General features: G+C 37.1%; 1 protein-coding gene across 4 annotated transcripts in view; it reads left to right on the plus strand.

Moving 5' to 3' along the window:
- Positions 1–18402, plus strand: part of SMOC2 (SPARC related modular calcium binding 2) — a 140470-nt gene that overhangs the window by 100866 nt on the left and 21202 nt on the right. For all 4 annotated transcript variants that reach the window (XM_019006134.2, XM_015622695.3, XM_019006135.2 and 1 more), the window contains exon 9: positions 2632–2714. In XM_019006134.2, coding sequence (XP_018861679.1) covers positions 2632–2714 — 83 coding nt within the window. The remainder of the gene's footprint in view (positions 1–2631; positions 2715–18402) is intronic.

Below are 18402 nucleotides of genomic sequence, written 5' to 3' on the forward strand. Positions count from 1 at the left end.
CTCAATAAATGGTAGTCACGTTAAATAGGACCCTAAGTTAAGTTATTAACACTCATTTGCCTTCTAAAATACTGTCATCTGAAAAAACAACAAATCATTTGTCAGTGAAGGTATTTCAGAAAGAAATAAACTCATTCTAAAGTTAAAATAAAGATAGGTTCTTCAATGAAGAACCCCTCTAGGACATTTAAGACAGTAAAACTTACAAGAAATAGGTGAAGTTGTGGAATTAATCTGGATTGAAAGGGGGTAATGCATTTAAAGCTTAAAGACAGCCATTCCCACAAAAGCCTTTCAGTGTGGTCCTCACCAGATGGCTCCCAAAGCCTCTTGGAAATCACAGCTTGAACCTCAGCCTTTTGGCTCAGAGGGAACCATGGGGCCCATGGGGCTCTGTTCTCACATGTGACTTTTTAGCAACTAGCATCTTGTACAGAGTATACCCCAAACTTGCACCAGATTCTCTAAATGCAAAAAGAACATAAATCATCTGTTTCATGAAGCTACCGACATTGTAGAATCCCTGTGGAAGCCTTCATCCCCTACTGCTTTGTACTCCTCAGTAAATCTCAGTGCTTCCCAGCAGACTGATCAGAGGTATAAAGCAGTCTTCCTAAGCCCTTGCCAATGCTAGATATACGTTTACTCCTAGGGATTCTTTCCCCTTTTAAATTCAAAAGTGTAACTTGGGATGTCTTTTAACTACACTATTTTTAACCTGACAGTGCTCCATTCTGATATGCTATCCCATTCCCACTCTTTCTCCATGAAAACTGAAGCAAGTCTGTATTCCTTATCAGTTTTTAACATGGCTGTTCCTGTATGGTAAATTTTAAATGACTTGTTTTCTTTCTTCAGTTGCTTTAAAGAGTTAAATGCAGACTTTTCACATTGCAGCATTTTAACACCTATTAGGCTTTTATAGATTTAGTTTGTGTATGATGAACTATGTGTGTATTTAACAAAAATATCAGCCAAAAGGGTAGAAGAGCAGAGGCCAAAAAATAAAATGTAGGCACAGAGCAGCCACAGTAATGGAAGAGAAGGAGGGGAATGCAGAGTCAGGTATCAGATTAATCAGGGGCCAGGCTGTTTGCCAGATACTGCATTAGTGAGTATTGCTCAGAGACTTCCCTTTCACTGTTTTCTTGGCTTATTGAAGTGGTCATCCATCAAGTATCTGAATCCAACCCATGTTATCAAAGCACCTTCTATTTCTGCCATTCTTTAGGGTAAAAAAGACTCTCTAGCTCTCCTATGTCCATGAAAATGATACTGTACCTTCTTGCAGCAGCCAAAATTTGATGGGCCAGTACCCAGTTTCATCAGATGGTATAGAAATAAATATGGCCCTCAAAGGAAAAACAATATTGCAGTTTTCTATGCTGTCTGGTAATTAAGAGCAAAATATTTTGGCATTGTTTACAAAAGCAGTCTGACCTGAATCCAGGACATTGCCACCATTATGTGTTTTTAGAAGTATTTTGTTCCAAAAAATTTGTATTAGTATATTTTAATAAGACATTTTAGTATGCCACTCAGTAAATGTGATTTTGGTGAAGTTGGAGTAAGAGAACTTCAGTTATATAAACTACGAAAGAATCTAGATTCAGTAAACAGTATGTGCAGACACATGTATGTAGACACAATTCATGTTGGTTTAACTGAGAATTGAAACTTTCTCTGAAATGTAACCTGCTAAGTTCTGCAACTTCAATCCACTTCAGGACAATAAAGTAAAAATTTCTCGGAAAGGGGCTGTGTTGAGTTGAGTGGAAAACCACCATTCAGTGGTAGTGGGACATGGAGGAAGAGGTGATATTCAGCAGCAGATGTTCCCATGCCTCCTGGTCTTGCATAAAAGTTATTGCTAGCGGTGTTGCGTAAGTCACTGTTTGCTGGAAGTACAAATAGCACAGTTTCTTGTTACCAGTTAGACTAACAAAGTGACGTTAAGTAAACTCAATAAGCATAGAGGAGCCAGAATATTCCAGTAGCAGGTGGAGATTCAGGCTTTTTCACAAGTCAAGCAGTTCCAGCCCCATTACCTTCCTTCTGGAAATTCTGTTACTTTTTCACTCTTGTTCAAAACATTCATGGTTAACCCTGCTTGCTTAAACTATTTATTTTTGGGTTTTCTTTGCAGAAGATACAGTAGCACATTAATTTAGAGCTGCAGTAGTACCTAACTACAGTACCTGCCCTGCTGTAATTTTGAAATTGTTTCTCTGGTGTTTCCCAACATGAATACTCTCTGTGACATTGTTTATGACTTTTTTGTTTTATAGGTCAGAGACAGCCTTATTTTTTCTTGCTTCTGTGGGGTTTCTTTGGTATATTTTTTGAAAAGAATTTTTATTTTGAATTAATTTATAGCAATTCTTTAGCTTTTCTCCCAGTAGAGTGGTCTTTAGAAGAGAGAATATTATTTAGTTTGGTATCAACTCTGGGAGAATAAATATGGTTTCTTTGAGGTAAGTGAAAAATAGACAGATAAGTTTGCATTGCCCTTTGAATGAAAATGCAGGTTTATTCCCTGAATACAAGAAAGCATGACGACTATAAAATTGGAACTAAGTTAATTCTTAATCCAATTAGCCTTGACTCTTTTATTCTCTCTCTGATCTTTAGATATGAACAACCTAAATGTGATAATGGTGCCAGAGCTCATCCAACAAAAACAAAGGATTTGTACAAAGGACGCCAGCTTCAAGGTCAGTGAAACTGATAAATTTATGTTTATGCATTCCAAAGCTTTGTTTATTCACATGTAAATTCAGCAGTTTTATTCAGTTTTTCATTAATTTCATTCATGTTATTCAGTTATTCATTTATTCATCAGTTTATTCACCAGTAAATTAGAAAGCAATTCCTTACACTATATCAAAAGAAGTTATCTTTTAGATATTGCTATATTGATTTGCCACTGACTGAAGTCTTTGACTTTGGAATAGTGTAAGTCAGTATGGGTCTTGGGATCTTGTCAGAGAAAGTAAGGTTCGTTTTAATCAGTAGTTTCTTGGCAGTCACATTTACTTACTAGAATTATTCCTTGCTGGTGTCATAGCAGGGAAATCAATAAATATATCCAGGATAACTTAACTTTATAATCTTTGTTCTAGCAAAATCCATGGGAAATTTGCCTCCATCTCCAAATCAGTTTAAAAAGATGTATCCATCTTATTTTTCTCCAAGAGTGTCTTTGTCAGTTTGTCTCACAATAATAGTTCTTTTCGTTATTCCCTGTTGCACGTAAAAACAGTGTCTTTTAGAGTTTTCATTTTTTCACTCTTTTTATAATCATGTAAGAGATGTTACCTATGGATAGTTGAGCTACACATAAGTCAGTAGACTTCCTTAATTCTTGAAATGGCCTTTTAGTATGCTAGAACAACTTGAGGTGTAGCAGGTTGAGGGATATTGCACTGTTATGAGAGAATTACAAGTCATTGTCACCCATTGTAAAGAACCAGAAAGAAGTAAATAATATGTGCAGATCTTTCATGCCATGAAAAATATTCTAGTTTGGTCACCCAAAGAAAGATCCAGACAATAATTCTCAACTAATGCCCATCAGTGCTTAAATGGATATTGAATGAACACACATTAATGCTCTCTGTCATTAAATAAATCTAATTACAAGGTGTAATAAGAAAAAATTATGAGATATAACTCCATGTTGTGTTCTATATAGAAGCTAATGAAAATGCCCTGCTTATTGTAGTGGGGGCTGGGCAAAATGTCCTTCAGGAGTCCCTTCCAACCCAAATTATTCTGTGCTGTTTTACAACTCTATGGAAACCAATGGCTAACCAAAGTTCACCCTCAACATCTTCAACAAATTATTTCACACAACACTTGCATAGTTACAGACTTGGATAGTTACTTGATTTTACGTTATTTGTTTGTTTGTTTTTTTTTTCTGAGTGAAAATATCTTCTTAACTCAGAAGATATTACAGCAGAGCAGAAGTTGAAGAAACAGGTTTTGTAGCTGAAGATATCACTTATTGGTCATTTCTACCTTTTGCTAAATATTTTTCAAAGCATTTGCTAGATGGAATCTTAGATGTCATGTGTCTATTTTTATCTAAACTGCTAGTGCTTTCATGAAGTACAGTAATAAAGATTTATCCAAAATCAAGATAATTTTCCAGTGAAATAGCTAACAAGAATTTTCAATGATGAAAGCTCTCACTTGATAAATTAATTTTCACTAAGTTAGGCAATGGTATATTGATTTTCTTTTTCTTTTTTTTTTTTTTTTTTTTGCTTTAGTCCTAAAAACCACTACAGCAATGCAAGCCTATAATCATCATAATTGATATGTATGACATGGATTTGCTTTCTCTCATGTTAGGTTGCTTAATCTTTGACTTCCAAATGCCTTGTGTTATTTTAAAATAAGGCAAATACTAAAATTTCTTAAATGCTTATAGGTTAACTAGAAGAATCCCTTCTATTCTGCAGCAGCATGGAATAAGTGCATGCCTGTTAAAGTAGTTGGGGGAAGAGGCAACTTCCCAGCTGCAGTTGTGTTAAGATGCTTATTTTTTTCTTTCTCTCTCTATAAGGCTAAATGCACAAGTCTTAAGACAGCAAATTTATTTCTTATCATGAAACACTGTGAAACAAGTGAAATGAATTGAATTTACTTGAAAGATGATCTTGTACAAATATTTCTAGTTAACAAGTAACACAAAGTTGTGCAAATAGCTAATATGAATCAACTTTTTAATAGCAATGAATCATTGCTACTCAGTTTTTCTATTGTAAGCAGCCTTGCAAAGGCATGTTTGCATCTGTGTTGTCTAAATTTAAATATGCCATATAATTGCTGAGTGGTGCCAGGACTGAAGAAAGAAAAAAAAAAAAAAATAGGTTAATTGGATTCTTACTTTTAAGGAATAATATATTTCTTAAAGAATGGGGTTGCTTGATTTGCTGATTATAGCCACAAAAATTCAGTGGCCCTGAGTGAAACCACTGCAACTGCATGCCATGTAAAACCAGGAAGATTTTAAAATTAATTACTTTACTGCTATGAATGATCTTAAATGGGATAAACCCTGCTGGTAGATCCTCAAGTGGATTAAATTGGCATGGTTCTGCAGCTGCACTGGTTTATACCACCCAAAAATTTGAACCCATTATATGTTAAAACAAATATTTTTGGCAATAATTTGCAAATAAATCAAGAAGCAGAAGAAAGCACTGATACATTGTTAAGGCAAAACCGTGGAAGGCAGGCGTCCTTTGGAGTCTACAGCAAAATCCCCACTAGTTTAAACCTAGCTAAGACTTTGTCTTCACATCCTATGATAACCTAATATAAAGAATCTAAAACTGAAGGGTGGTCTAATGTTTGTAGGGACGATCCAAGCCACCTGTATCTCTTAGTTTGGGCTGGAAACTATATAATAATAGTAATAGTAATAGTAATAGTAATAGTAATAGTAATAGTAATAGTAATAACAACTATAATAATAATATAGTAGTAATAATAATAATAATAATAATAATAATAATAATAATAATAATAATAATAATAATTATTCTTCCCATTAGACTTCAAGTCTTTTTTTTAAAGCCAAAGCATTTTTCTGAGGTTACTTGTGGTTATGATCCTTCTCAGAAACTTGTTATTTTGAGATAATGAAATTGAACTCAAGAAGGAGCATTGAGAATGTGGCATACTGTGGAAACAAAAGGGTTTTTTGGTTTTCTCACAGTCAGAGTTTTCAAACATTTGTGTTTTGACCTTTCATTCTCCTCTGTGTTGTACAGCAAAATGGAAGATTTGTGATGAACTAACATATTCTATAAAGTCTTGACTGGCTTTTTCCATACTTTGGATTATTAGTGTGTTAAAGAGGAATTCAGTTTTCTACATAAGCTGATCAAGAGCGTTTAAAAGGGTTTAGCATGAAGGCTAGTTAAGCTAAACATACAGTATGATGAAATGAGGTGTAGGTACCCCTGTATTTTCCTAAAATCATGAGTCAAATTCAGCCACACTTAAGAATTATCAGTTCCTGAAACTGTAATTTTTCAGGCTGAGTCTGTGGGTGAAGGTATTTCAAGCAATTTATGTATTCCATACTTTTTTATTATCAGTAAAATATTTTTAAACACATATCTGCAGTCGGTGTATATTTATTTATAAACCGTATAAATTTACTACCATAATAATAAATTAAGCATATTATAAAACATGCAAATCTAGAAATTGAAAAAAGATTAAATAAAGCTGAAATGACCTCAATTTAATTTTTTAAATTTCATCTGTTAATAGCACAAACAGTATTTTATTTCTGCACTCCAGCTGATTGTCATGTGCCTCACGTGGAGTACATGCACCTGGCCTTGGATACAATGGATAAGCTTCCTGTTCATAAAGCTAGTCTTGCCTCTTCTCTAAGCAACCTGGAAAAAAAAGGACCTTGGTCTGTAGGAGAGCAAGACATGAGACAGTGCCAGACTACTCAGATAATTTGTCTCCTGGGCAAATCTTTTTCTTATTTAAAAAATATGCATTGAATGCAAGAAGTTTTTTGTTTTAGGCTCTGCTGTGTGTGAGGGCTGGATAAACATTGGATAGTACTTTTTATGAGTTAAGATTTTTTTGTATTCTTACCTGACTTGGGAATTTATCTGTTTTTCCTCTAATATGATTTTCATTACCCAGACCTGAAATTTGAAAAGCAAATGAAAAAAATTTTAAAGTATTCTGGGAAATGTAATTTTGCTCACATAATATTTTTAATTAACAGTACCCTTATCTTTTGTGCAGAAAAAACTAACAAAACCAAGCCAATGAGTAAATGTCACACAACTTTCAGCGAGGGACACAATGTCCTGCTGAATTTTCAGACTTTACTGGGTTGCAATTTGTCAATTTAAGTCCGACCACTAACTTTCTTTACATTGTATTTTGGTTTTTTTAAGTTTCGCCTTTTCTTTAATGAAGTGTGGGGTTTTTTGAAATTCCTGTAGCTGTGATAGTTCCTTTCAGACAAAAGGATAATTTGAGAGGGGAAAGTACAGTTTGGAAATGACAGTGTCTCTAACAGTAATACAGTCTACTGACTTGGGTCAATGTGCAGATGTAGTAAATCAATCTACTAAAAGTCTTGAAAGTCTCCCTTTTTTATTTTCTCTAAATAGCATAGCTTTTCACTGTTGAATATTTTGTTTTCCTGAGATGCTGATCTCAGTTTACCTTGCTGGAATCCAGTAGAATACATCCATTACATTCAAGTTACCATAGGTTTTTACTGGTGGTGTAAGATCAGCACTTCACTCCTATTTCTGTCTTTACTGACAATCCTTCAGTTGATTATCATTAAATTTTTTAATTCTAGACCATTTATCAAAAAAAGGTGAGTATTTCAGGGTTTTGAGAAAAGCATCTGAAAGGTTACAATTTTAATTGTCCGGGATCTATTCGGTGGCGCAAGAAGGATCCAAATTAGTTTTGCACAACCTCTGGGAGACAGATTTTGAATTCTCTGTGCCCCCTTTTCACCACAATCCAAATTCGAAACTCGGTGCTTTCCATCCAGGGCCTGAGCTCTGCTAATCACTTTGGTGATATTCTGATGGTCTACACTTTAATTCAAACTTGGAACTTTATTACTCAATTGAAATGTCTTGACAAAGGTCCCTTATATGCTTAATCAACTTAATTAATAACAACAACAAAAAAAAAAGTCCTTTACAACTCTTCCTGAAGTATGAACTACAGGTTGTTTTCTAATTTCATAGCCTACTACTGACTCAGCTTTTGTTTTGAGCTATGGGTGTTCTTAAGCTTTGTTTAACCTTGGCATTCAAGGAGTTAATATTTTCCCCTGCAAATCATGCATGAGAGAGGGAGCAGTTTAACTTATCTGTTTATTTATTTTTTGTGTTACTTAAGAGAAACAAAAATATTCTAACTGCCCAATTTTCTTCCTATTGTAATGGCTTTATTTGCTGTGTTTCTGATGGGATAGTCCTGCATTGACCCTGAATAGTTTATGTTTTGTGGAGCAAAACTCATGATTTAAGGTATGGGAGAATTACGTGTGGATAAGTACAGTTTACTTTTGGTTGTTGGCAGTGTATCTTTTTCCAGAGTTAAAGGGAAATAGTCGGAAGCACTCAAACCACGATGATGCAACACCCACAGCCAAACAGCCATCATATGAAGTGTCTCACTTCAAAGGCATCTTAAAAGAAAAAGAAAGTGATAGAGGCTTAACTGCTTTTCCTCTTGAGTTTCATTCTATCATGCAATGGTTACACTTTTGACCATGACTGCATCAGATTTCACAAGGTGCTAGAGTATTTCTCAGCTAAAATACTGAGTTATCCCCACTGCCCTACCTCATTTAGCTTAGTCTGTTTTCAGATAGTGCTTCAGTTCCTCAGTGTAGCCTGGTACCAGCACAAAGTAGAAACTAATCTTACCTTATTTCACATTCTTAAACATTTGACTGAATGACTAAAGCTTTCTTTTTTTATAAAGGCATCAGATAAGGCATAATGCAAATTTTATACACATGCCTGCCTTCCCATGAGCTTCAAATTGTTAGGTCAATTGGCATGTAACTGTCTCCACTGAGCTGTGATTTAAGAGGATTATATTTTTATGATGTAACCAGCTTTCTGGCTGCATGAGCTAATACTCAAAATATTCCTTTCTGCTATCGAATCTTAAAGCTCTGAGTAGTCAACCAACCATTTGAAGTTGCTGGCTGTTTTGAATGAGCCTGTAACCATTTCCCTGTGCCCTGTGCTGTTCTATTTACCAAGACGTACTTGGCAAAAAGGCTCTGTATGGAGCAGAACTACCAAACAAAATTATTATGACCAGGAAATGTTGTTTCAAATGTGGTGTGAACCTTCATGACAGTAATGGCAGAGCTGAGCAGCTGCGTGGCGAGTTGATGGAGAGAGCCTACCAGGAGCATGGTGGTGTCTGCAGGGAGGACGTGAGGCTCAACAACGAGGTACAGCTCCCAGAGCTGCAGGTTCAGAAGCAGAGTGAAGCCCCCATAATTGGGGTCAGGGGGGTCACAGTGACATTGCATGCCAATGAGGCACCCACAAGTCCGTGGGCCCAGACAGGGTGCAGCTGGGAGTAATGAGAGAGCTGGCCAAAAGAGCTTCCCATGTCAATTTCAGTCATTTGCCAGAAGTCCTGGTTAACTGGAGAAGTCACAGAATTACCAGAAGTTAATTAGCAAATGTAACACCCATCCACAAGAAGGGTTGGAAAGATGATCTGGGACTAAAAAGGCCTGTCAGCCTGACCTTGGGACTGGGGAAAATCACAGAGAAGATCATCATGGGTGCCAATACGCGGCATGTGCAGGACAACCAGGGGATCAGGCCCAGCCAGTGGGGGTTATGAAAGGCAGCTCCTGCATGAGCAACCCGATCTCTGTCTATGGCAAGGTGACTTGCTTAGAAGATGAGGGAAAAGCTGTGCTTGTTCAATATCTAGACTTCAGTAAAGGCTTTTACACCATCTTCCACAGCAGTCTCTTGGGGAAATTGAGGCTTTTTTTGGCTTGAACAGATACACTTTTCACTGGGTAAAGCACTAGCTGGATGGCTGGACCAAGAAAGTGGTAGAGGATGGAACTAAATCCAGTTGCTGCCCAGTCACTAGTGGTATTCTCCAGGACACAGTGTTGGGGTTGGTCTTGTTTTATATCTTTCATCAGTGGTTTGGATGAGGGGATTTAGTGCATCCTCAGTAAGCTCGCAGGTAACACCAAATTAGATGGAAGTGGCTTTCTGCTGGGGGATATGAAGGCCCTGCAGAGAGAGCTTGACAGGGTGGATCAGTGAGCTGAGGACAACTGCATGAGGTTCAATAAATCGAAGTTCTGGGTACTGCACTTGCATTGCAACAACCCCATGCATCAATACAGGTTTGGGGAAAAGTGGCTTGAGAAGTGCTTAGCAGAAAGAGATTCAGGGTTGCTGGTTTATAGCTGGCCAGCTATGTGCCCAGGTGAGCAAGAAGGCCAATAACATCTCGGCCTGTATCAAGTTTAGTGTGTCCAGCAGGGCTCAAGAAGTGATTTTCTGCCTGCACTCAGCACTGGTGACACCACACCTTAAGTGCTCTGTTCAGTTCTGGGCCCCTGACAACAAGGAAGACAATGAGGTTTTGGAGGGTGTTTGGAGAAGGGCAGTGGAGCTGGTGAAGTGTCTGGAGCACAAATCTTATGAAGAGCAGCTGAAGGGAGCTGGGAGTGTTTAGCCTGGAGAAAAGGAGGTTCAGGGGGGACCTCACTGCTCCTGGAAGGAGGGTGTAGCCAGGTGGGGGCCAGCCAGTCTTCTGTCATGTCTCAGGTGAAAGGATGACAGGAAATGACCTTAAGCTGTGCTTTGGGAGGGTCAGGTTAGATATAAGAAAAAAAAAATCACACTGAAACTGTTGTTAAGCATTGGAGTAAGTTGTCCAGGGATGTGGTGAAGTCACTGTCTCTTGAAGTGCTCAAGAAGTGTCTGGCTATGGCACATGGGGTTTTGATTTATGGGTGATTTAGGTTGGTTTTAGGTTGATGGTTGGCCTAGATGATTTTAAAGGTCTATTCCAACCCTGATGATTCTGTGCAGAGGGGTGCTGGAGGGCCAGGAACACTCCTTGTCAGTCCCGTAGTGCTGGGGTAGGAAGGGGAGTGGCTGCTTCCCCTCCCAAAGCACTTGCTGTCTCGTCTAGCATGTGCAGTGGTGGCCTGGGGAGGGCAGAGGCAGTAATCCTCACCACTGCATAGCTCTGTGGGTCAAGCAAGTGCTGATGCCACTGCTATGGCTTCAGAGTAGCTGATTCTTCAAAGAGGACTCAGTGTCTTAAACCTACAGTAGTTTCCTTGGACTTTTGAATTTAGTAACTTCAGTAACTAATATTATTACCCCATTGCCTGGCTACATGAACATATTTTAGTCTCCCAGTGGGATGTTTTGCTCCAGAGGGAAGAAGTCTTGGAAGTTATTTTTCAGGGCTCTGCAGATCACATTGATTTTCCTGAACACCGTCTTCTATTCATCTCCTCATCCTGATTTAATAGTGATTTGGCCACAGTTCTTCATACTGCTTTAATTTTGCTGTCAATTTGTAATTATTTCTTATCAAAATAAATTTTACCACAAACCTACAGTAGAAATATTAATATCTGAAAAAAAAAAATCTCAAGCACATAACCCAAGAGCTGCTTAATGTGCAAATTTGCCTATAAAATTACAGTGAAAACATTTGTGTTACTAGTAAAATGTCAGTGAAAGAAACAGCTGTTTCACAGCTAACAAAAGAGAAAAGCTTGCTAATTAAAGGTGATGCTACTGGCTGAGCAATAGCATTTAATTCATTGCTTTAGTTCATATTAACCTATAATTTTATGTTTATTTTAAAGGGCTATAATAGGACTAATAAACACTGATTTCATTTGCTTCACAGCATTTGGCTATGTCTAAGAATATAAATTCTGTTTCACACCTCACTTGTTGCTGTCCTCCTTTTCCAAACAAACCCATGTTTAAGGACAGCAGCCTTGCCTGCTGTGCTGTTCTGTGCCATTGGGTCCTGCTGTCAGTGGAACACCTCCAGGGGAACATGCCCAGAAGGGAGAACGTTCTTCTGTGTCTGGCTGATTTCCCAGGAGGTTGTCTCACACCAGCTGTGTAGTTACATTTAATCCATAATATTATATTTATTCTCCTACTATATTTTTTTTCCTAACAGTAAAGAGAGAAAGAAGAAAATGAATTTATGGGAAATGTTTCAGTATAGAGATTAACCTATTCAAGAAACCCAAAAGAAAGTGCAAAACAGTACATTTTAAACATCTTTGTTTTTTTAAAAAAGGTCTCTGCAGAAAATACGTGAATTAAGAAAATAAAGATATTTACCCTCTTTTAAAGACAGTCTAAAGTTTACAATGAAAATACCACAGACCCTTTTAAAGCAGCTCCAAGTACATGATGTAGATACTGAGGTAGTGTCTGTGCCCAGTATAAAATCCTACAATAAGCAGAGTGAAACTTTGATCATACTGGAATCTAAAAGGAATTAAAGAATTTGCCTCATTCAACAAACTTTGATGCTGTATTCTTAAAACTACAAGCTTTGAGAAATGCTTTTTAAAAAAATCTTGAAATAATTTCTGGTATAGTGAAGACATAGGAGAAGTATTTCATAATAATGTGGGGAACTGGATTTTAGCTCTTGGGCTAGCAGTAGAAAAAAAAAGCCAACACAAGAGGGGAAGATTGATATAGAATAACCTCAGTGTTTTCTGCCAGAATGCCTGCAATCGTTATCTTCTTGCAATCTAAAAGCTGTCAAGGAAAACTCATATTAACTGAACAGAAAAGGTGGAAACCTTTTAGTGTGCCAGGGCTGTAATCATAATGAAAAATGACACCTGAATCTTATCATGACAGTGAGTAGGAGTCACATAATAAGACACTATTTCCTCAAAGGCACTTGGTATGGGGCTTCTCCTTCATAATCTGATATGAATAAAAATATGCCATGGATTTATAACACTGTTGCCTTCAAAATGGATATCTTGTTTTGTTGTGTTTTCGTACTTGGATACAAGTTCTCCTTGATTATGTGGCAGAAACAGCTCTCAAGCTTAATCTCTGGACAGGGAAAAATAAGTATTTTCATTCCAGATTGAATGTATATCTGCAGCTATATTTTCAGGAGGGAACAGCAATAGTTAGGCATTTATTCTTTGTGTTTAGTCACTTGGAGAAGCATTCCAGTTTTCAAATAAAATGAGCACCTCAATAACTGTGAGTTCAGAGGGATTTTCAATTCCCAGCAATTTTGAAAATTGAAATACTTAAATTAAATCATCCTAGAAATTTTGTGTTTTTCATCAAACAGTGACTTTTTGAAGTGCTAACAAATGAGGCTAGGGCTTGTGAAAAATTAAGCCAGTGCAAGCCTTCCCGCTTACTATTGGGAATTACTATACATTTTGAATAACTTTATGTGTAATACAGTAATAACATCAGTCATTACTCAGCTGAATAATGACTGAAACTGTCAAGCAACAAGCCTAATTTATTTGTCAATGAAGATGAACAAGATGTAGTCAAAATTGTTGACACTGATCTCACATTAGTAAGTATATTTTTCTGAAGAAAGTATTTTTGTGTTAGCCTGCAAAAGGCTTTCTGTGTAGCCCCCTCAAAAAGGGAAAAAAATTCCTCCTCAAGGGCTTTCAGTTGTGGAGGCCTAGAGGTTGTATTCAAACAAAGAATGACATCATGTATTCAATAGTCTCATATGCACTGTCATGCAGTATATTTAGTTTGCTGCAAAAAATAATTACTTTGTTTACTTCTTTTGGGAAAAAGGCTGTCTCTGATAATCAGAGAGTCCATTCAGTGCTCATGTTTTCTAAATACCAGCATAGCTTATCTGAGACCCGTGGAACTGATCACCAGTGCAAGAGGCAAAGCCAGTGTCACACATCTCACTTGAGGTTGACTTTATTTTACAAAGTTAAATATCATTATTGAACATAGTTTCTGACTGAGGCTCAAAGGCAATGCCAGGTTTTGTCCTCCTGATCATAGGGAATCAAAGACATGATTAATTTTATATGCTATGTCTTGGTAAGGAAGTGCTGCAACCTTGGTGCAGCCACAGATAGAGGATGTCACACCTGCTGTTGTTAAAATGGAGAACCTGCAACCAGAGATGAGCTTGGAAAGACTCCCTGCTTAGAACTGTTAATTGTTTACATCACATTAGTGTATAGTTGGAGAGTCTGGGATCCCAGTGTCTGGGCACTGCACAAATACAGAATAACAAGATGATGCCTGGAAAATTCGCAGTCTAGATGATTGCAAAGCCACTTGGACAATGGGTGGACAGGTGCCATCAACTGGAGAGGCAGTGAAAGTTCCTGCCAATTCCTCAAAGTGCTTCAGCCTGCCAGCATGTGCCACCTTCAATTCACACTGGCTGAGCTTAAGCCAGCTGGCTTTCCTCCAGGTCCTTCTTTGCATCAGGTATTTAGACTGCAGAGAATTCATTTTTCTGAGCTCAGTGAAGAGATGCAGAATAAATTATCTTGTTCACAGGGATGACAGTGTATATGAGACTATCTCAGTGTTTTTCAAACAGATGGTGTTATTCCTTGGTTAAGTACAGCTTATAGGCCTCCAAAACCGAGACTTCTCCAGAAAGAAATTAAATGACCCCGTACAAACATCTGGGACTTCTTTCAAAGGATTCAGAAAGCTTCACAAGGTTCAGAAATTTGCTTCTCTCCAGCTCAGCAGGAGTGCTACTGTTCATAGATTCCTGATGTTAGCATATGGCAAAAATCCATGAATAATTTTGGGAAATAAATTAGTCACAAATTTTGCCCTTTAAATTTGTGAAGTTCTTGAATTTCCTTGCTATCTAGAAATATTTTCTGGTAAAGCCTTTTTCTCTGTAAGTCATCCACAAGCAACTCATTGTAAATATTCCTAAAGTGCAATTCATGACCTGCTGAACCCTGATCCTGCAAATGCTTACTCGCATTCTTCTTGTGATTAGTTCAATTAAAATCAAAGAAACTTTTACATGTGGTTGTAAAGTTAAGCTCAGGCATAAGTGCCTGTAGGACGAAGGTTTAGGTTGTTCCATAACCCCCGATATTCTATGTGCTATGTAGTCTCTGATTGTTTAATGAGACAGAGGCAGTCAGAGCCAGTGCAAAGTCAGGGGTTTTCAGTCCCAGGGTATTATTCCTGTTCCCTAACTGGAGAGTTATAGAATGCATCCTTACGAGTTTGAGGTTTGGGCTCTTTGAGTACATAATCCAGATTTGCTGGTAACGATCCAATTTGAAATTAGCTTTGGAACACAGTTCAGTGCAAAGCAAAGGTCATTGAATCAAATTAATTTAAGAAGCAGAGTGAATATTCATCAGCTTTTTTTTTTTTTTTTTATGGCTTCTTAATCACTGCAGACCCTTCTATGCTGTGAACTTTATAATGGAGAAAAGTAGTGATAAGTGAATTCCTGGGTTTTGTAGCCAGCCACAGTTATAATGGAAAATGTCTACTAGAGCCGAGCAGCAGATTTGTTCACGAAAAATAAACCCACAGTTTGAAAAATTCACCTGGCTCACTGAAGAGAAAAGCAGAATCTAGGAATAGCTGTTGAATAGCATATTCAGCAACATATTTATCTAGTAATATTAGTAGTTGTTACCTATAGTATTTTGTCTACTATACATCTGGTGGTGAAAAAAATAGACAGCTATGGATAAATATGGATTTAACTCATAAATTGCATTTGGCATTTGACTCTATAATTTCACTTGCTATTATTGCTGTGTCTTTCTCATTTTCAACAAGCAGGAAGGCATCATAAAGAACTCCATTAGTTCTGCACCTATGTGTGCATGTAAATATAATCATCAGCAGCTAAACAGAGTTACTCTTTCATGTATGCTGGAAATATCCATATTGTAATTTCAGTTCAGAGAAGTAATATTTAAATGGTCACAAAACAATATCTCTGAACAAAAAAAAAATAAAAGATTTCTTTTTTTTTCACTAGGATATTTAGCACATATTTCTACCCTTGGAAATTTTTTAGTATATTTGGTGCTTGTCCTTTAGGCTTTGAATGCAGAAAGTTAATTTGGAGTTATTTAGAGAAGGATTTTATTAGTCAGAATTTTTGTTTCACTCTGAGATCTGTATAGCTGAATTCATACTATTGAAGGAAGAGCTGGAAGGATACAAAAATATTGCTAATGAAATTCTCTTAAACTCTCTGAAATATTTATACAAGAGAGTTTTAGATTGTTTTTTCACAAAATAACATGTACAGGGTTTAGAAAGGTGCATTGGAGTACAGTAATTTCTACTGGTGCTTTTTGTAGTTATGTGTGCTAGTAATTTCATCACACAGAAATAATGTGTTTCTGATTTATGTAGATTAAAAGTGTTTATATGATAGCTAACATAGCCCTAAATTTAAATCTGTATTTGTACTAAAATTCACATTTACAGACAGAGATCCTCTTATGCCTCTCAACTCACACTCCTAGGAAAGGATCATAAACAGATTCTGCTTACAAATGTATTCCAGATATATTCTCACTAGTTTTCTCATGTTTTGAAATGAACCAAAGCCTAGGTATCCTACCTCTACTGTTTGTAATGAATTGCTGTGATGCACCTTAGAGAAAGAAGTTTACAGTTTTACTTAGCCTCACTCAAGTTGACTGTACTATGCAAATATAAGAACAATGATTTTGCTATGAGAAATTTAAAATTCATTGTGTCATTGTATTAAGAATAAAAATGCATAAATACATATTTTGCCAATATTTTCAATAGTTGATATCATCCAGATGATTATATAGATAACTTCTTTGAAGTAGGTGCCTCATTCTATGCTTGGCAGTTACTTGCTCTAAAGAAGAAATTTATTTTATTTAATCTCTGAAACTGTTGTTCAAATTCTTCTTCTAATTCATTTGTTTGAATTGAAAATAGTCTCACTGTAATGAGTTCTGTTAGGGTGTAAAATGGTATAAAGGAAACAAATAACTAGGACAGGATACCTACAAAAGCTCCCTAAAGAGAACTCTGATATTAATATTTTTATTGCTTATTTCACAGAAGGAAAGAACACATGAGATTCAATAACAAGTGTGATCAGAAGGTTTCAAGGAGTGTCAGTATTTCAATCCAAGTCCCTCTCATGAATACTGACATCCTGGATGTCAGTAGGAGGGATGCTGGAACCTGGAGGGAAGCTGTCACACCCTCTTCTCTCCAAATGATTGGAGAGTCATTCTTCTGCCACAGCTCTCCTACTCTGGAGCAAGACAGCTCAAACTCCAGAGCCCAGTGGGGCTGCAGGACATGAGTCTGGGCTGACACCATCTCTGTGCACCACCACTGTGCCAAGATGAGTTGAGGCTCTCAGCTCCTTGCACACGTGGCAGAGGTCAGCTTGTACAGGCATGAGTCTGGGCTGGGGGTGAGATGTGATGAATGGGCTCTTCTTACATTTCCCTGTCAGTGAGACTTAGCAGGGGTTTTGAACTATTCCCCTACCAGAAGTGGGATGAACTGCTCTGACAGCCCACTTTTCCCATAGGCACATGTATGTGCCTGCATTTTTTAGCCTAGAGCTCCTGTGAGGGAGAAGAGTTACTCTATGCTGTGTCAGTGAGCTCAACAGCCTCAGGCGATGTTGGGTTCACTGCATGTATGATGTGACTCCTTGAGCATATCCACACTCTCCGCTTATCAAAGATTTCTGTGTCTTAAAGCTACTGAGTGGTAGGTTACCATGTACAGCACTAGAAATGGCCACATTTTTCAGCACTTTGCTCTACACACTTATTTTTCAGATTTCTCAGGCAGACCTATTAAAAAATTGGAGTGTACTTAAGCATGAGAGAAAATGTTATTTTATGGCCCTTAAAATTGTGTCTCAGCATCTTTTGTCTTAGAAAAGCAGGAAGATTGCTTCTGAAAAAATGTGATTGATGCATCATGTGCTGTACATATATCAAAGGACTACTTTCTTTATACAGGATAAGATTTTTTTTACATCTGGAAAGCCAGGACACTTAGTTAATTAGGATCTCTTGGTAAATATCTCCCTTCCTCCTTAGCAGTTCAGCTGGATCCAAGTTTTCCTACTGGCTTTGTGCAAAGCATAGTTCAGCGTAATTAGGACACCAGCTGGACTGTGGAGGTTGGGGTCATCTAAACTTCATAAACAGCACCTACAGGGAATTCATGCTCTAGGTGTCATTGACATTACCATATCAATTTGAACCAAAGTAATGGATAAAAATAATTAATATTATACCATATTATACAATCTTAATGTCAAATTTTGAGAGGAATTGTTATTCTCTCTGAACTTTGACTGGTTCCTACTGAATCAAAGGGAGCTAGTCTCTTTTATATAAAAATACTTTGTCTTCTGAATTCCTTAAGTTTTACTAATTTTTCCATGAAACTTTCCTATTGCAAGCTGGGCTGCATTTAATTTTTTTTTTTTGCAAAAACACTAAAATGCCAATCTATTATGAGCTGTTTGAAATCATGTTTTCTGTTTCAACTGTCCACTTGCTTGGACACAATGCTGATTTCATCCTTTGTCTACTGTGTTTCTTTTTCCCTTGTTCCTCCTTGATTAAAAAAATGAAGGCAAACAGAGCTGCAACATCTGTGTCTCACATGTTTACAAGTCCATTTCATTAGTTCTATGAGCTGTCCAGGATCTATGTGTAGTATTTTGTTCACTAGGTGTAGTTGTCAACAGGAAAAGTCTTATCCAATAGGGATTACAAAACAAAACAAAACAAAACAAAAAAACAAAAACAACCCACTTACTTGAACCCCCTAT

Source organism: Parus major, chromosome 3 (genome assembly GCF_001522545.3).
Source record: "Parus major isolate Abel chromosome 3, Parus_major1.1, whole genome shotgun sequence".
Lineage (NCBI taxonomy): Eukaryota > Metazoa > Chordata > Aves > Passeriformes > Paridae > Parus > Parus major.